The sequence below is a fragment of the Semicossyphus pulcher genome, unplaced genomic scaffold, assembly GCF_022749685.1.
Source record: "Semicossyphus pulcher isolate SPU_LCO1_2020_fin unplaced genomic scaffold, fSemPul1.0.p SCAF_6, whole genome shotgun sequence".
In the NCBI taxonomy this organism is placed as follows: domain Eukaryota; kingdom Metazoa; phylum Chordata; class Actinopteri; order Labriformes; family Labridae; genus Semicossyphus; species Semicossyphus pulcher.
The window spans coordinates 19748520-19768944 of record NW_027211737.1 but is presented as its reverse complement, the minus strand read 5'-3'; the positions used below and the strand labels follow the sequence as shown (position 1 = coordinate 19768944).

The 20425-nt window shown below is 43.4% G+C and overlaps 1 protein-coding gene across 2 annotated transcripts in view; it reads left to right on the top strand.

Moving 5' to 3' along the window:
• Positions 1 to 20425, top strand: part of edil3a (EGF-like repeats and discoidin I-like domains 3a) — a 116684-nt gene that overhangs the window by 84457 nt on the left and 11802 nt on the right. For both annotated transcript variants that reach the window (XM_069683163.1, XM_069683162.1), the window contains exons 8-9: positions 566 to 750; positions 19851 to 20006. In XM_069683163.1, the coding sequence (XP_069539264.1) occupies positions 566 to 750; positions 19851 to 20006 (341 nt within the window). The remainder of the gene's footprint in view (positions 1 to 565; positions 751 to 19850; positions 20007 to 20425) is intronic.

Genomic DNA, 20425 nt, shown 5'->3' with positions numbered 1-20425 from the left:
GCATCCGAAAAACCAAAATGGCAACTGCCAGTAAGCCAAACTCAATGTTTCTAAAAGGGGGTCCACAAACCAATGAGTGACGTCACCGTGGTTACGTCCGATTCTTTTATACAGTCTTTGCCCAGCACTGGCGTTTCAAGCTGCGTTACTTATCGTGATAGCCGTACTGAAACTACTTTTGTTTACATGCTGGCGAGAAGGCATTAAGTTATGGATATAAGGAACTTTAACTTGCACTCAGTGAACAACTGTGTGGATTTCGGTAGTCAAAACTCAATGTTAAGATGACTTCAAGTCCGTCCCATTTTTGTGAATACCACATCTCTGTCCGCCTTTTTTACTACTCTGTAAAAAAAGAACTCACTGATTATATGTAGCATGATTCTCAGTAGAACCTCTCTACCTTTAGTTAAACTCCCTCTAAGAGTTCACTACCTCTGTTGTTGGGCAAAAAAACATGACTGGTTGGTGGGGGCAAACAACCACAAGGTTTTTTTGGGGGGGGAGGAGAGGGTGGTAAGGTGAGGAAGGGTGATTACAAATCTGTTGTTCTTGTTGTTACCAGGCTGCTCTGAACCACTGGGAATGAAGTCAGGCCACATCCAGGACTACCAGGTCACGGCCTCCAGCATCTTCAGGACCCTCAACATGGACATGTTCACTTGGGAGCCCGGGAAGGCCCGTTTGGACAAACAGGGCAAGGTCAACGCTTGGACAGCTGGACACAGTGACCAGTCACAGTGGCTACAGGTAGGATGCTATCAGAGCTGCATCTCTTATCTGTCGCTACTGTAGAGATTGAATCCTCGTATTAGCAGAGAAATGAACAGCAGGCTGCCGGGTTCTTGCAGATAGCTGCTTTTCACTCTGCAGAAGGATTAGCTCTCACCTCCCTGGCATAGTAATTGATGGTGTGTACATGGTAATGCATGTCAATGGATTCAATTATATTTCATGAGGAAAGACTTCATTGATGTGTACAGTGTAAGTTGTGCAGGAAATTAGATCTTGAAACCTACCTCTATTAACTCGCTCTCAGTTTTATTCTTGGAAAGCGTCAGTATTAGTCAGTCACTTCTTTTTTCTTAAACATGCCAGTCTTTTTGACTCCAACGCCCACACCGCTTCTGTTGGAAGAGTACAGCCCTGTTATCTTTGGCTGTGGCTCAGGCTTTCTATCTATTTGAAAACAGCCGATCCATTTGTTTTCATTACATTAACTGATGGCTGAAAATGCCTCTCGAAAGGGACAAGGCACAGCTCTAAGTGATTGTTACACCCCAGTCTTACTGCTTAACAATGTGAGAGATTGATGGAGGCGTGGGGAGTTTAAAATACATATCAATCAGGCTCAATCATGCCTGGTATGCCCGCACATATGGCCTCATATATTGGATTTTTTTGGTTCTTTTAAGATAGAAGCCTTTAGAGTGAGAAACCACATCTTACTTCCAGCTGTAAAACTGATAGCGTTGAAGAAATTGTGATGTGGATCATCTTCTCAGGGAATTGGAGATCAGAGGGATTTCTTTGATTTCGTGGCCTTTCTGCTGCACTCGCACCACCTCCCGAGCGGTGACACAGTTAGCACTCTGTAGTCGCACTGTGTGGCCGTTATTAGATTGGTCAGGTTGGGAGTCAGATATGTTTTTTATTAGGCTGAAAGCTTTTTTTGCAGACGGTGAGGGTATGCAGGGCTGTGTGTCGGAGGAGACAGGTACTTAGGCCGGCTGCGTCCAGGCCGGGGGAGCTCGGCTTTAGCGAAATTGATTGCAGTGGGTAAAGGAAAACTTGTGGCCTCATATTACATGCTGTGCTGGCAGGAAGGGAGAGACGCTATACAGACGGGGCGAGAAAATCAATGGCGTCCACTGCCAAGGAGCATTTCAGTCCACATGGGCATATATAGTATATCTGGCTCCTGAGAAGTAGACATTAAGAGTTATATACTGCAGAGTGCTGTTTCACATTTATACTGATACAGCTGCTCAAACTGGCCGATTTTTATATTCAGCGATCGTCTTATGTGCATTTATTGAACTCCCACAGCTAGGGTCTTCTCTTACTGGTAACCATGGCAAATAATTGATTCTCAGTGACATTACTAAATGACTTTAAAGCTTAAAGATTAATAGAATTAATCAGCCTTAATGACAAATTAAGTATTCCTATTAATCAGGACGACTGCTCGGTGCGCGGTGGAAGTAATGGGAAAGTCTGCAGACACCGAATGTCAAACCGGATTTCTTGATGCACAGAGCCAGACAAGGTTTCATTATGCCTCTTATGCTACGCTGCATACTGATTTAACATCCACCTATGCTGGCTTAAACTATATATAAGTGTATATAGTAGTATATATATATATACATATATATCTTTTGAAGACCAGATTTGTTTTATAAAGAAAACAATTTTATTTTACTTTTTAAATAAAATCTTAAAGATGAAATAGTTACATTTAAATGAAATAAAATGCTTTTAGAATGCAAACAGCTGGATGACAGCTCTGGTAAAGGGCGTACCTTCGTCACGTTTTTCAGTAACACACACGCAGACACACACACTCTCCCGCTTTGAGGACCACAGTACGATTTTCTCTGTTACCATCCGTTAGATAGGATTGTTAGCATTTTCAAGACGCGGCAGCCCATTGCAGCGTTTTCTTGGGCTGAAGAGAGCAGGCCTGCTCCTGGGGGACTCCCAGGAGTTTAACCAAGGTGTGGAGCGCCCGGCTAAGCCCACTGAGAGCGCAGGAGGAAAGGGGAAAGAGCTCCACGGCGAGCAGCGGCACTACGGTGGCCTGTGACATTTTTGGGCTCGCCAATTTTGTACATTACACTCTGTGACAACAATGATCCTAAAATTGACATAATAACTCCTCCTCAGTCCTTTGTTAACTTACTCACTTACCTCCTTTAAGTCATTTGTTGCAGACGATCACCGTGTCTCTCCTCTCATCCCCCTGGCCCTGTGGGGGGCTGGTCTAATTCATGAGGGGTACAAGCGCTTTACAGATTAGTGGCACTGTCAACTGTTGTGAACATACTGCATATTGGCCTTTTAAAGTATAGACCCTGAATATAAGACGATCCCACTTTTTCAGATGTATGGGAAAAAAACCTGTCTTATATTCGGACAATACGGTAGTTGTTCAGCTTTTGTAGCACTCTTAACAATTGTGTATCCATGGTGGCATGACTACATTACTACACAACACCTCAGTGTATCTCAACATTGACAGTAATCAACTCAAAATTGCAGTAAGTCTTAGGAGTGTAATAATGTGATTAACAAGTTTTCAGCAGACTAAGTACTTCCGAAATTGAATTTGGTGCTTCCAAACAAAACTGTAAATTCTTCACAAAAACACGAGAGCTGGACCTGTTTGGGGACCGTCCAAGATGAAGTTTTCCTGGCCTTGCAGGAGATAAAATTACTCAGAGGGAGCCCGAAACAGAATCTTTCAAGATGTTTTGAAGAGAGGAGCTGAAGCTTTCGCTCAGAGTTGCCAAGTGTTCCAGCTGGCATAAGCTGATTAGTTATTTATGCACATTAACACGTCCACACAGCAAAGGGAAAATGCCAGAGAGGCAGTAGCTACTTTTCCCTTTCACAGAGTGTCTGTGAATGCAACACGTGCTTAGCAAATTTTGTGGCGAGTATTGTTCCAGGACCGTTTTTTTTGGGTGGATTATGGTAAACATTCGTCAGACAAAGACATAAACAAGGACGGAGAGGAGTTTGTTTATGGCAGTCAACAAGCTACTTAGCAAGGACTCACTTTCCCTGAATCATGATGTTGTAGTCTGAAATACATCTCATGTTGTGGGTACCACTGAACAGGTTCCAGGTGGTATCTTCGCTGACGGGAAGTGAAAAAGAGGAAAACTCTGGTGTAACATCCTGAACTGCAGAGAACATGTAGCTCATTTTCAAACACCTGGATTTATTACATCATCTTTTGTTCTTCTCATCCTCTCCTTTTGCTCCACTTTGATGTGCTGAGTTTTACCACTGATACATCATTTTAACACTTTGTAATGACATGCTCACATTGATCTGAGCTTAGCTGTCGAAGCTCTGAGTTTAAAGAGATATCCAACAGCATGTTTCACTATAGATTTTAAGACACTGTTAGCTATGTGTAGGGACTGAATTCCTTTAGACACAGTAACTACAAAAGAGTGATGTTTTTTCTTCTATGTACTCACTTCAATCAATTGTGTGTAGTTAAAATAAAGTTTGAGTTATAAGTAGCTATAACCTGGACATTTAAGGGAGCAATGTATTGTTATTAAAAGGTTGAAAAGGTCACAGGTCCTAAACTGCTTTGACTTTAACGGAGCAGTTCGCCCCTGGAAAAAAACGCTGTCTCTGTAATCAATAGAAGCAATAATATTTGAAATCAGCGCCATGGCTGTGGAGAAAGTCGTACAAATAGCTCATGGTTTCGCCTGTTCTTCATTCCTACAACACCCAGCTTGCATTGCGCCCCTCCCTCCGAAAGGAGCGGCCCAGCGAGAGATGCTGGAGTGAAATACTACTGTTTTCGCTGCAGGCAATGGCTCAGAGCGGTACAGAATCCGAAACCTGACAAGACTATACCGGTGGATCGTCTAAATAATCTTCAGGTCTGCAGTCTAAATTTCAAACCTGACGGTTTTGATCAAGACATGACATCAGAGGCGGGCATCTTAGATTTAGGAAGTGTAGTTTAGCAAGTTTAGGAGGTTTTCCAGGGCCCATTGGAGAAGTGGACAGCGTCCTCCAAAGGCACAGAACCAAATAGCATTTTTTTCCTACCATAATGGCATTAGCTCCCCGTAATAGCATGATAGGACTGACGGTGAAAATCGGTGAACTGGCCCTTTAAGCATGCATTCATCACACCCTATGGCTAAGCCCAAATAATAAGAAATTATCCCTAAATTTACCTTGGTTAGGTACCATGTCTAACCTTAATTAATTGGATAAAAAAATACTAACTCTTAGATTAACTACAAAAGAGTGGCCGTTTCCAGTGTGGCCCTAAAGTAGCACTTTGCAGTCACGCAAGCTGTTTCCTTTCTTGTCAGGCAATTCATTTTTACTGTCACATAGCATTAAAACAAGCAAAGTAGTTTCTGTATACCACCGCTGACATACGCTGACATGTATCTAGTGTGTGATAACTGCAGAATGGTTCGACAGGCTTCTAATATTCAATAAAGCTGCAGCTCAAATCTTTGTTTCACAATACTTTTTGCCCAGTTTAATATGTCTCGCACTTTGGAAAGCCTTCTCTAACAGATGCACTGCTATGCAGCTCCATTTTTACTTTTACTTTTACTATTTATTGTATTTCTCCAGTTCCAACCAGCCACAAGAATTAGAGCACTCATTAGTCTACGAACACAGCCAACTGTGTTTTATTAGCCTAAACACACACACAAAATGAAATGTCCAATAATATAGCATAATTCCATTTAATGCATTCAGTGTCATCCATAGCATGTGCATCTTTACAGTAAATAAGAACAAGATGTAACTCCAACATGTTATCTACAAACACCTTTGTGAAATGCATCACTTCATTTGCACCTGTTAGATTTCTCGTTGCCTCCAAAGGTTACAAAACCAGCCATGAAAGTAATCCCGTCCTGGCGCTTCATTTGTTATCCCCTGTCTCTAAGGTTTTCACACCCAATTATCTCCTTCCAGTGATAAATATGTGTGTTGTGTGTCTGTGGCACCCTGATAATCACCTCTGCCTCTGATGATGCAGAGTGAGCTCAAAGTTGTGTGTAAAACTTTGAGGAAAAAAAAAACTTGGTCCCCGAGCAAATGATACATCGGCGCTAATGTGAAATTGAGCATAGAGTCGTTGTCGCATGCCGACGCACACCTTCGCTAATGTGGTGATGTAGTACAAGCTGTAACATGGCATCTTTTTCTGCTGACAAGACAGTTATGTGCCGCACAGGGGATAAATAAATAGACAACAAGCCTGCATGTCATACATTTACAAGCTGTTTTATTTGCTTTAACTGTCTACGTATAATACAACTAAAAAAAGATCCATTCTGACATTGAAGTATACAGATTTACCCAAATATTGTTTCACTGTTTGCTCCGAAATGTACCCAAAACAAAACACGCAGCTGCAGGCATGATTGAATCTGTCAGTTTTTTTAATTGAAGTGAAAAGCTGTAAAATCACAGGTTCCCGGGAACTTGAGTAAATGTAGTCTAACATATGCGGAGCAGAGCGCACACAACAATTAAGCAAATGACTGCTGTGAGAGCGGAGGTTTGCATAGGCAGATGCCGAGGAGGTAAATCGACGCAGCTCTGCAGCTAAGGCAATGCGTGCACATGATGAAGAAGTGTCTCTCTGCAGGAACACGCAGGACCAGGGAGAAGGCACAGTGGGAGACGATAAACCCAGACAGCGGAGACAGAGACAAGTGGGGAGGCATAAGTAAAGTGAACTATCACAGTCACAGCTGTACCAAGCCTGTTGAGGACTTGATATTCAGTTGGCTTCGTACACTTCCTGATTACCAATTTAAAAGTTTGTTTTGCTTGGTGACATTTGGAGAGGTATGCAAAGATGATTTGGGAAAATGGTGATTAAATTGGCTTCCCTGATGGTCAGGGTGGATCAGTACTCAGCAGGTGCTCTGATGGAGCTTTGCTTGAGCTTCAAAAACACACTAAATTGGCCTCAGGAGTCCTGGTTAATAATGTGAATGACTGTTAGAATGATAAATGTGTAAAAGCTGGCAAAGCTCAGAAACATTCCAGCTGTTTGACAGAACTGGGTTGTTGCCATTTGTTTTCTGTCTTTGGTAAAAATCCATCTGTGCAGTACAAGGAGGCGGTGGAGACACTAAATTCACACTTTGTTGGATCCGACAAAATACTGATTCTCCCCCACGGAGGGACCTTGGACACATATGAAGTGTGGTCTTGAAAGAACCTGCTGGAAATGAAAGTGTTATAAAGTGTTACATTTTCAGACGCTTTTGTCCAAAGCAACGTACATCTGAGAGTTAATACGACGCAAGCAACGATCGAGGCAGGAGGGAACAAAGTCAGTAAGTGCCAACAAACAGCTTCAAGTGCGATCGGACACTGGTGCTGTTTTATTTGTCATCATCATGAATATCCTAATCAACACCAGCAACATCCTCAATGTCATCATCATCAATAGCATCAATATCATTAAGATCAGAGGTGTTCATAAAGAGCTGGGTCTTTAGCTTCTTCTTAAAGGTGAAAGGGACTCTGCAGACCGAATGGAGTTTGGTAACTCGTTCTACCACCGGGGGACTACTGAGGAGAAGAGGCTAGTTAGTGACTTAGGGCCCTTGTGGTGGGAGTACCAGGCGCCTTTCATTGGCAGAGCGTAGTGGGTGGGACGGAGTGTAGACTTGGATGAGGGCGTTCAGGTAGGCAGGAGCGAGCAACAGGGTCTTGATGCGAGCGGCGACTGTGTGCTCTTATCCAGACACACATAGATAAAGCATTAAAACACGTCTTGAAGAGTGTTGTCATTGAGATCCTCGATGGCATCATCTGGTACCAAATGGTTTAATTAATGTTGTACTCATGGATGAGCATAAGGTGATGGGCATGCACAAGCCGCGTTTTAAAAGGAGATAAAGGCAGGAAGAACTCTGCAGCTAGTACCTTCTAATATGTTTCTCTGTGGATATTATTTTGGGCCATTTGTTCTAAAAAAGGTGCATTCTGGAAGAGAATATCACCCGGCAGAATGGTATGGTTTATTACTGGCAAAAATGGCACATAAAGCTTATTAAAATTGACCACCACCAAGGTCCTGTAGACAGGAGCAGATAGTTTGCATACTTCTGACACTCAGCCCAGCAGTTCTGGCTTTTCACCAAGAGAAAGAGCCTGAACAATGTGCATCAGAAGCACCGGCTTTCCTTTGATTTTCTACAAGTCATCTGGATAAACTTAATTCCTGCTCCAAAGTTTCATAATTAAAGCACTCCTTGGATCTGAAATCCGCTTACACCAAAGTGTGCGGCTTTGTTATACCGGAGGAGACTGCCAGCTGGGCGCAGTACAAGCAGCACTTCACATGGACGCAACCCAACACTTGATCTAGGATGATCAATCTTGTACTGCCCAGCTGCACTGAGTCACCTTCCTCTCGTCCTGTGAGTGACAGAGCCTTTTGTGTCTCATTAAGCTCATTAAAAGTTACTCGGGGCGACCTTTAATTGGTCATTTTTGCTCAACTGAGTGAGCAGATTTGTGCCTTCTAGATCAGCAGCCTTATCTATATACTGTATAAAACCTCTATATGAATTGAATATAAGATAAAACAAACAGCTGCGGACAATTACACACCTATACGCTGCAGCATAACTAGCAGAGCAGAAAAAAGAGCACGTACTGTAGATTTACACAGACGGTATAACAGCAATAAGGTGCAGTTAAAGGCGAGGCACGGCGGGGTTCCCGCCGGTGGTCAGACGGGAGCACACAGGGCAGAAGTAGAGAGACAGGGATGCAGAGGCAGATGAAGACACACGGGACAGTTGAAGTCAGATAAATAGAGAGCAGACATTCAATTAAATACATTTGTGCAATTTTCAATGGATTTTAAGTGTAGCTTAAGTAAATTGGAGCAAATGAATGTGCACACATTAGAGCACGCAACCATTTACTTTGCCTGAATTTTATTCAATTACACACCTTACAAAATATTATATGTTCATTTTATTATATAGATGGGTCCAAACATTCAATTAATACATTTATTTATGTCATAGAAATGGTAACTAACAGCTAAAATGGCGAATCATTTTCAGTGTCCCTTGTTTTTTCCCATTATTAGTTTTAATTTTCCGTAAAAAAAATAAATTGTGTTTTATGTAATATTTTCATTCAGCATTTCCTGGTGCTCCCGGCTGTTTGCAGAGGGCTCTGCAGCATGAGTGCATCATGACACTTCACACACAGCAGCGTCCCATGTGGAGGAGAGGCTACAAGGAACAATAAGTCGACGTAATGCGAGATTGATTCCCGCTCAGCGCCTGCGAGTGCGCATTTGTTGTAATCAAACCGGGTATTATCATTACACCAATTTTGCAGAACAGAGCTTCCTAATCAAATCGCTGCCTCAAATATACAGCACTGCTGACAACAAACTCCATTTCTTTTAATCAATAGAATTAGCTGGGTGTTTGTTTCATCCATCCGCAGAGGAGAATGGCTTTAATTTGTCCCATTGAAACTCTCATCTCTTCTTGAGTGTTTATGCAGCAAGCAGAGATGAAGCATGTCCTTTCTGCACACTGAGAAGCTGCCTCGGAGAGAGTAAAGGCATTGTAGCATGAAAGGACTTAAGAGGGATTTTGATCATCTGGAATGGCACTGATCACGTCTTTATTCCAAGAACAAGAGACTCGCACTTTGTTGAAAAAACTTGTATGGGAAAATTGACTGTAAGAATTTCCTGGGAACTTTCAAGGGTGTGTCTTCTTCTGCGTCCTTCAAGCCTGATCCCCCCGGTGGAACACAGAGTCCTTACAAGCATGAATTGTTAGGGAGCACAGAGAGGGTATCATCCTAAATCCAGTGTTTTTATTGCTGTATGCTGTATTGATCTGGTCCAAAGTAGATAAAGACACTTTTCCCTGCAGTTTGGACAAACTTCTAATCACATTAGATCCTTTATTCTGCTGGCTGTTCGGCTTTTTAGCATTATGTGTCCCACTGCTTTCCACGCAAAACTGAATCAATAGAAGCAGCACCAGCAGCCAAGTTTTCTTGCTGCACTAATTAAAGAAGCAGAATGTCAGAGGGATATCATTTCCAGGTGTTTCTGTAGCAATCAGAGAGAAGCACGCGAGCATTTAGCCACAGCTGTGATGCTGGAACAGGAACTCAGGCTTCAGGACGCCTTCTAATCTGTCAGGCTGCATCTACACATCTGCGCATGCAAACGGCACCTTGATTCAGTTTCATAGGAGTTTATGGGGCAATAATAATTAACCAACACAACATTGGAAGGATTTATTCTTTTTCACAGTTTTTTTCCACAGTGTGTTGACAAGTTCTGAGTTATAGCACTGCCCGCTGACAGAGGTCTTGTAAGCCAGAACAACAGATGTAACCATGACTGCAAATTGCTCCGCCAGCTTTGGCTTTGGCAGATGTACCAGCCCGTTTGAGAGAGGCAAGATCAAATTTGCACCGTTTATCCATGCACAGTGTGTGCACGCTTTAAGACTTGGCAAGTTTCTTTTCGTATATAGAAAATCATATTAAGCGGGACTGTTGTGGGTTATTATCAGACTTCTATGGAGAAGCGTGTCAGATGGGACTTGTCAGATACTGGATATCAAACTTCTGGCCGCCCACTTAGAGACTCCTTCCTAACTCAAATCTTTAAATGCTGCATGTTGCTTGAAAAATGTTGCCAGCAGCGCTTGCTAATTCAATCATCTTGCGAACATTATCCAAGATTTGAAGAATCTTACAAAGAATCCACTCTGAATTCAAAAAAACATGCCTGATGCTAATTTCATTAAGGCATTATCGTCTGAGCCTCATTTTAATCCCGTCCAATAGGGCTCTTTCTCCTCTCTTTTTATTCACTTTCCCTGCAGCTAGTGTGCTGATTCAGTTAGCTTCCAAATGAAGTTACGGGAGGGATGCTAAATCCATCTGCTTGCCTGATTCAATTGGCTGCTTTTTAGTGTCCCCTCCCTCCTACTATGTCTTCAAATACACAGGTCTGCTTTGAACCTGTGTAACATTTCGTTTTCATTATCCGAGGCAGCCATCTTATCCTTCAACACCACCTCCCCATCCTCATCCCCCCCCTCTACCTCCGTCCCTCTCAGCTAACGTAGGATGCATTTATCTGTTTTATCTCGGGATGAGTGATTCACGAGTCTGCAGCAGCGCCAGCTGTAATCGTGGGATCTGCAGGAATTGTCAGAAGTGAAGGCGGCGCAGCTTAAATCAGTGCAGCAGAGACTGGGTCCAGTCTGTCCTGCATGTGTATCTTATGGTGTCAGAGCGTCTGTGAGCTGTCTCTTGACAGGCAGGCTGTCCCCCACTCACATGTCTACATTTAAATCAGACATCTTTATGTTATGCAGACAGGAGAGAGTGGATTGCACTTATGATGCACTGCTTCATTCAGAATAATCTGAAGTTATGTGGATCAGCAGACAGCTGGACTTTCATAAATATCAGGATACTTTCAGGGTGCAAAGATCACTTATGTCCCTAAATTTAATCTACTATGTAACTTCATCGTTTCTGACCTTATTGCGTGTGTAGCACACCATGGTTTTTTGTGTAGTGTTTGTGTGTACGTGCGCACACATGTGAGAATTTGACATGAATATTTCATACACCATGTGAGAAGCAGGCGAGGGGAGAGAGAGAGAGAGAGCAGAGAGGTATGATGAGCTGAGAGTGCAGCAGCCGCGCTCATAAACCGCTTTATTTTTAACTCACCTATTTTTCAGGACATTTAAAAAAACCTGCATCATCTCTGTTACAACGGGAACACCATGCATCATTAAACCATGTCGCATTTTCCCAAATATTCCAAGAGATTGCAGTTTTTTTGTCCCCCTCCCGCAGCATGAATTCCAGATTTGATTTCAGACGAGATCTCGCGGGGAGACGGACTGCTTTAGATTTTATCAGTAAGTGTCCATCACATGTCTCGTCACAGTGAACATTAAACAGAGTGTGAAATCCCCCAAGCCCCGTACTAGTGCTGCGTCAAGGCCATTTTTTACGCCCGTGGATTTGAGTCCCTCACTTCAATCATGCTGACGCAGTATGCAACTCGCTGCTTCCACGGATCCTGTTCTCCTCGCTGTAATAGCTGTAAATGAGCCGGACCACCACGGCTGATTTCCTTCCTGTTCCTTTCGCCGTAGCCAATTCCCTTCATGCAACCATAAAGATGTAACTTGCTAACTAAGGCGCCATCTGTTTTATGGCTGTGCGCTCCGAGTGGCGGTTTGTGCTTTAATGCTCTGATCGAAACTGTCCTTTATTTTGGAGGGAAGAGGAGGAGTAAATAACAGTGTGATGGTCCGAACAAGTACTTTCTATTTTAAGGAACTGCAGTTGTTGGGTTAAATAATAGATGAAGAAACAGATGTCTACAAAACAAAAGGCTGACCGTGCAGGTGTTTGTGTTGCTGGCAGTTAAAGGACAGCATCACTTTCATTACAGTGTCAGCATTCGTCTACCACCTCCTCTAAATAAGCTTAAACATTTGTTTCCCCCTAAAACATAACTAAATCTCTTTAATGTAACTATCCTATAAGGAAGCGCATAGGATAGTCACATATGTCTGTATGTTTCACACATGAACTAGGAGTTATAGTTTACAGGTGAGCGAGCCTCTCTGATAGGCTTTACATAGGTACAGTTGTGCTTAGAGCTAAATGTTAATATCAGCCTGCTAAAATGCAAACAGTGACAATGCTAGCATGTTGATATTAACCATATTCACAAATGTAGTTTAGCAGCTAGCCTGCTAACGTTTGCTTCTTTGTCAAATCAAGTTCAACTTTATTTATAAAGCACGTTTCATACACAGGGCAACACAATGTGTTTCACATCAAGTGAAAAAACAACAAATACAGATACTAAAGTTAAACAAAGTTCAGAGAAGAAAAAAACACACACACACACATAGAGATACATGTGCATGCACACACTCACACACACACTAAAAACTTCTTCCTCTGCCATGAACTGATGAAACAAGACTAGGTGAAAACCTAGTATGTGGCTGACCGCATCGGGTCATTGTGCGCTTTTGTGGGCAATGTGTTACAAGGACTGACCTTATGAGGCCAATGACAACGTGTTTGAAAGCAGGTGCGCGCTGCAGACGTAGGTGAGGACAGCGGAGGAGCAGCCCTGAACAAACCAGAGCCGTATAGATAGAGAGTCGCGTCAGCGGAGGTCCAATATGCTCCATGATCCACCATCGCAATGTCGCAACTCTCTCTCTCTACGGCTGTGAAAGTACCGTGACTCACTCACTCACTCACTCAGTCACTCAGTCACACACAGACCCGTGCGTAGGGCTGACCCCGGCGGTCAGCCATAAAAAGTACGTTTTTTAATCTGCTTTTAGACATGTTCCGTGTCAGGGCCCCTCTCAGGTCCTCAGGCCGGGCGTTCCATCTCCTTGGTGCATACATATTGAAAGCAGCCTCCCTACTTTGGAGTTTGTACATGAGATGGTCAAAAGACCACTGCCTGTGCTGACTTTGATGTCTTTAGTTTTGTTGGTATTTGGTCATTAACTGACGTGTTAGACAATTTGAAATTCTGACCCTGGATCCCTAAAGTTATTAGTTAATTCTGAGGGGAACACAGGCATGAATCTTGTGCAATAGTTGTCACAATTTCACTCCAAGTTCCCCAGAGTCATGCTGCTACCATGGCTAAAAATGTTTGACTGCAATATGAGCATCCAGATGTTTTTTTTTTTAAAGAGATTCATCCTGGTCTTTGCAGCAGGCTTAGTGTTGTCTACATGCAGGTGTCATTCATTATGTGTTTAAGCGTATTAGCCATGCCTACTGTGAAGACACAAGTGTGCTGGCAGCCAGTCTAGAGTGAAGAGGAGGAGGGAGGAAGGGGGAGGATGTTCGGTGCATAGCAAAGTCCATGCCATGAAAAAGTGTTTGGCTTTTAAATTTGTATGCTTGCCACCGTTTTGCAACTCACTGTGAGTCACTGCATCGTGCTTTTCCCATATTTATATCACCAGCATGTTGGCTGGAACGTGTGCCTTGACCGGCCAGCCAGCTGAGTCTCGTAAAAAAACTGCCAAAACAAGTCATCTCGCCCTGCAAGCGAGACATCTATCCTCATGTAGGAACAGCTCAGTCCATATGGAGATGTTCCTTTCAGCAGATTGCACATGATTCACATTTCAAATCTAGCAGCTTAAAAAACGTGTATAGAAGTGTATATTTTGTAATGCACACGAGGAGACTTTCCCTGCCTGCACGCTCTCCCTTCTCTGTGTGAATGCTCAGCTGACGTTTATACCCTCTGACATGCCAGCACCCCATGTGGAAACACTGGTCACAGAGGGTGTTAGGAAGGAGATTCATTCTGTGCATGTGTGTGTTGTGTGTCAGTAGCATGTGTGTGTCCCATAAGAGCCGTACTAGGATTAGGATGCATCGGGTGCATCCTCCGCGGCCCAACATATCACGAGATGCATTGCGCGCCAATTCAAATGAGATGGCGGACTTTTACGCGGCCGAGGAATAAACGTTTAAATGTTAAAGTTTTTGGTTTCAACCCAATCAAATAGCTAGAGATACACAAAAAAAAAATGAAAGGGCCCTTTAAACAAATTATCTTTAAAATAATAGCTTAACTTACTAACTTGTTGCTAGGCGACAGGAGCAGCGTTAGGTGATGCAAGGGTAAGGGCGGGAACAGCTGGTGACGCAAACAGGAAATGATCCGTAGACTTTCATTTCGACTTTAACGGTCTATGCAGGCTATGAATGGAGCATCCTCCGGGGTTCGCCTCCTTCTAAGGCCGCAGCCCGTGGATTGGGACACTGTGGGAGGAAGCCGGAGTACCCGGAGGGAACCCACACATTCACGCATAGGGAGAACCCGCAAACTCCACACAGAAAGGCCCACAGCAACAGCGCTAACCACTGCAGCGCCGTGCAGCCTCACTTAGAAACAACAGGAGAGTAAAAGAAAAGAGAGAGAGTGAGTCATAAGGAAGAGATAAAGGAAGGAAGACACCACTTCCACAGACAACTTAGATGAAATGAAATGATTAACCGAACATTTCCACACAGGGCATCTGCTCACTCACTATAATTAACTTGTAACCTGAGGCGCACACTGAAATATGAAATCATGTTAAATCAGACACTTCTGTTTTGTTTGCTGTCAAACTTTCATTGGCGCTTCTTATTAGTTGTTCGTGTTTATATCATTATAAAGAAATAGTTGTTCATTTTTGCATTTCCATGCTGTCACAGTTTCTCTGTATGTGTTAGTCAAACATGCTCTGCACTGCCTCGTCCTACAGGCTGCCCGAAGGTGTAAAGGTGTACCTGCTTAAAAATATTAAAATTTGGCCGTGAGCAAGCTGCAAGCACTAAAGAAACTTCATTTTTCTTGCAGCTTTATATAATCAGCAGCGTAGATGTAACTTTTTAATAAGTCATAAGGGCTTCTTTGTCCAACAGGATGAGTCTATAAAGAGCTGCAGGCCCAAAGTTAATCAATACAACTTTCAGTCTAATTCGTTCAGGCTGATGTTATCACTGTGAAGCAGCAGCCAACGCTATCTGCTCATTTTCACTTTTCTGTACGATGTGCTTTCACACAGGAGTGTCGCATAACACCATTCAGAGCGCAGTGAGACACCTGGTTCCTCACGTCGAATCAGCTCAGCGGCTCACCTCTGCGTGGAAAGACACATTTTTAAACCCAGAAAGGTGTCATGACACAAACAGGCTTTTCTTTGCACTCAGTGGAGAAGTGGTGTACTCAGTCAGCCATCTGTCGGAAAATTGTCTCCCTTCAGCCTCCATCCCTGCTTTTTAGTCATTTTAGTGTGCTTTCAGGCTTTTCTGGAGATAGTAGGGCTGCTGCAGCACAGAATAGTCTTCTTTGGAGAGTGGCATGTGATACGATGCTGCAATATCATAGCTCATGTGAATGTTAATTCACATTAAACTGTGTCAGGCTACTTTGACTGAGAGGCTGTGATGCCTCTTTACCCATCATGCAAATGTTGATGGCATCTGATTTACTTATGCAGGTAAATGCCTGTGGTCTATCTCTCCAAACTAAACATACTGTACTGTACTTTGAATAGTGTCATTTTCTATCCAATGACAAGCATTAAATTAATCATACAAAATGTTCAAATTCAAGCAGCACATATCTGAGTCAGTCTTGAGTATGGTGCAAGCTCCATCCGATCATACTTTTCCCATAATGCAACTCAAAGGCATCTTTCATAAGACCCTCCCACTTTTTTTTTAATGCAGACTTTTTCTTAAAGCTTTCGGTGTCCGGGTGAGAAGAGAGGTTCTGTCCCAAGCGACATAGTTCAAGTATCTTGGGGTAAAACGGATCGTGAGATTGACAGACCGGTTGGTGCAGCGTCAGCATTATTGCCAGACCGTCGTGGTGAAGAAAGAGCTGACCCGTAAGGCGGAGCTCTCGATTTATCAGTCAGCCTACTTTCCAACCCTCACCTGTGGTCATGAGCTTTGGGTAGTGACCGAAAGAATGAGATTGTAGTCGCGAGCGGCCGAAGTGAGTTTCCTCCTCCTCAGAGGAGGAGAGACATCCTTCGCATCGAAAGGAGCCAGTTGATGTGGTTGGGGCACCTGATTGGGATGCCTCCTGGGCGCGTCTCCCTTTGGAGGCTTTCCAGGCGAGAGGAGACCCTGGGACAGACCCAGAACCTGCTGGAGGGATTATACCCCACCTGCCCCCCCCCAGGAGGAGTTGGAAAATAACCCTAACTCTAACCCTATAGGAGAGGGACATCTGAGCTGACTTGCTTAGCTGGATGGATGGATGGATGGCCTTTACTAAGAAGCCTTAACAAGACTTTGGGCCATGTTTAGCATAAACATGCTAAGCTTTAACATTAGCTTTTAACAGTAGTTTAACAGTATACACAAAAGTTATACGACAGGCCATTTTGTTTATTTTAAAGTTATATCACATGTAGTTTAACATGAATTTTAGCATGCCTTAGTGCGTCTATGCTAATGAAAATGACCTGCTGTAGGTGTTTGCAGACTTCCTGCAGAGAGAGGGGCAGTGTAACACGGCGCTATTGGAGCTCTTAACCACAGACCTAAGCTTTAATAATAGCTGCCCTGTTGCGAGGTTGATGGGCCGTAGCAGTGTCCTCCTCATGGCTCTGGGATTTTTTCGTGCATGCAATTCAGAATCCACTGTGACCTCCGACTATATAGAAAGTGTGGATCGCACACACACACATATATCTTCCCCAGGCTTTGAAGATTAAATGAGTCTTCAACACATACATTTAAATCAGAGAGGGAGGATATCACCGGGATGCTATGTATGCGCCTGCTGTAATCGTGAAAAAGAAGACTGTGCCTCCTTCGGCTCGTCGTGAAGCTGCCTCTCACTGCAATAATCTCCTACATGTGCAAAGCCATTTCAAATACACAAGATTTACACGCCAACTCCCGTCTTAATGAGCAGGGGAGCCGAGTGTTTGTCTGGCAGAAGTGCAGAAATGTTGCCCCCTCGTACGCCGCCATCAAAGAGACGTACAAATAAGTAATTGACCCAGTCTCACTTTTGGATGTGAAGCTGCATTGTGGAGGAGACTGGAGGCTGCGATTGGAGCAACATGCTTCTCATTTTTTAATCTCAGACACAGCAAGCAAAATCCTGAAATTGATTCTCATGTTTTATTCCTTTGCAACATCGATGCTTCGAGCATTCAGAGATCGCTACGCGCGCCTAGTTTGTGGGTGAGCAGCTCATGGAGGAGGGAACGGGGGTTGAGAGAGTGTGATGGAGGAAAGAACAAAAGGTGGGGGCTCGGGGAGGGGGAGGCCTTGATTTAACAAGCTTATCTCGCTCCCTAATTCAGTTTGGGCCATCAAAGTGTTGAGAGCCGGCGTCGCTAGGGGCGGTTGTATTTTTTGACCGCTACCTGTGACAGCAATTACAGGTTCCCCTTCAAGCCTGCCTTTGTTTTGGTGGCAGACTTGACTGCTTGGGTAGAACAAGATTGCTTCAACATTGTGCAACTGGAGCATAATCACAGCCTCACAATGCAAGGTGCCATGCCCCTCTAAATCAAGCAAACAGCCCCTGCCACTGCTTCCTTCTGGCCTCCTTTATCTAGAAGGTTGTGAAGGCCATTATAGGAGCTGTTGCTTCAAGGTATTCATATATATAACACAAAAATATGACTCTACTACCACAGCCCGATCCCAAACATTAATTTCTAGAGAACATAAAAAGGTAAGCAAAGGCTGCTTTAGCTTGAAGTTCAAACTTCATGAATAGTGCATTCACAACGACTGAAGCATGTGTAAGTACTGTAAAACGTGCATAACTGCATATGTGTAACCACAGCTTTGTTAAGTTAAGTCTGCACGCAAACTTCAATGCATTCTGTCCTACTTTCATTAGCTTAGCATCTCTCAAACGGAGAACAGGGAGATTATCCACTTGGATGCCTTTTTAGAAAGCAGCGAGTTCGCTTTATGTGTGTCAGGACCCGGGTCAAGCCTGCGTGTGCACACAGCAGGGGGGTCTGCATGTACAGTACAGTCAGCCCCTCCTATAACCAGGGAGCAGTCCTCATTCATCGCAGAGTAGAGGGAAAGAGAAGCGCCCGAGCAGCATTGAACCCTTATGAGAGATGAGTGAGCTCGTGAACATCACTGCGCGGAAGAAGGAAAAAAAATCAGGGTTCGTAACATATCGCAGGCAATAAAAGTGCGGTGAGATCTGCCGGGATGCACGGTGGTGCTGTGCAGAAGGCAGTGAAAAGGAACCAAGCTGTAACTCATGCATTACTTTAGTGTGTTTGCTTATTTGTTTAATCTACACAGGGCCTTATTTTCCTTTGTCAGAGCAGTGTGACAGAGTGTATGTTGCCCTGTGACCGGGCCTATTAGTGTGATGTATGGTTGTCTCTGAGTTGTGTGTGTTCAGCAGAACAAATAAATCTGCTTGCATAAGTTTTTCTCTCTGCTTGTGCTTCTAAATTCTCCCCCATTCCTCCCCATGTGACACCGAAATGCCAAGTTACACTTTGTTTTTTTCATCCTGTGGTGGCTGCAAATTGATGCATTCCTTATCATTGAAAATGCACAATGCATTGCTCGTTAGCATAAAACAATATAAACTTTAAAAGAATGTGTTTTACACAGGAAGTCATGAAAATGTCACACCCTTGATTGAATGTTATTTTCATATGAAAGGATGTTAAAGGTTTAGTTTCTCTCTCTTTCTACACGTAACAAGAATGCATATTTAGTTTAATGTTCGACAGCGATGTATGTTTCTTTCCGCACAGTTTCCATTACGTAGAATAAACACTAACACCCACTGCTTAATGTGCATGAAACATCAGTGGGACTTATTTTATAACCTTGGGAGTTCCATTATAACACGAGCAGCACTTCAGCACTGCACTGTATGGCCCATTTAGGCCAGCAACGCCCTCCTCTTAGCTTCCACTTTAGATGGTTCACATGTATTATTCATTGACATAATTAACACAGTGCAAACTTACTTAGAAAAAAGCTCGACCTGTTTTAGACTTGCAGACTGTTTCCTCTGAAACTGTGTGAATCAGGTAAAAGGCGCTAAAGCACTCGCTGCTGTTGTCGTGCATTTTGGGAATCTGGATAAAACAGTGTAGTGTTGTGTGCTTATCTAAATAATGAAGCATAATTGAATCCAAAGATATCAATAGAAGTAACAGTTTGTGTGTTTACTGCCTAGCACCCTGGCGCTGTAAATTGTTTGCAACAAATGAGAAGCTATTAAAAATTAACCCAAATGGAGCAGTCTGTGAAGCTGCTGCCGCGTGCGCTTTCTGTTCTGCTGAGGCGAGGTTGTGGACCGCCTTGTTGCTCAATATTCTGTGAATAATTCAAACTGACTTTGTGCACTCCGCATCTCTATACGTAAATCTTCTGATGACATGAGGAGAAAGAAAATAAAGATGCTGACTAAATGATGGAAATTTAGCATGTCTGACGTTTTCTTCCTGAATTAAACGGATCTTTCTAATATCTTTCCCTCTGTTTGTTTCCTCTTTCAGGTGGATTTGCTGGTGCCCACAAAGGTCACTGGCATCATCACCCAGGGAGCTAAAGACTTTGGCCACGTCCAGTTTGTTGGCTCATACAAAGTGGCGTACAGTAATGACGGAGAGCGGTGGAAAGTATATCAAGATGAGAAACAGGGAAAGGACAAGGTAAGGAATAACCATGATCAAACACAAGGAACACAGATTGAAACCATGTCTTTCATCATACTAACAGACAAAACTGTCAATCAAATATCGATCCTTTTTTTAGTCATGCCACTAATAGTGGATTCATAAATGCATGACTGTGGGTGCTTTTGTAAATAGGTCAGGTTAAGTTTTGAATTATACATCACATAACAAAGGAAAAGGGCATTCTGGGTAGCGTTGAAAGAAAAAGGCACAGGAAGGAAAAAACCTGAAGCAGGCAACATTCAAACAGCAAATGTCAAAAAGTTTTAAGCATAAAATGTCCATTTCAGGACCTGTCTGCGTCCCCTTCCCACTCCCCTTTATCATCCCCTTATCTGTGCTTCAAACTGAGCCGGCCTCGTCTGTCCTGCCGCCTCTCTGTGCTTTAGGATCAG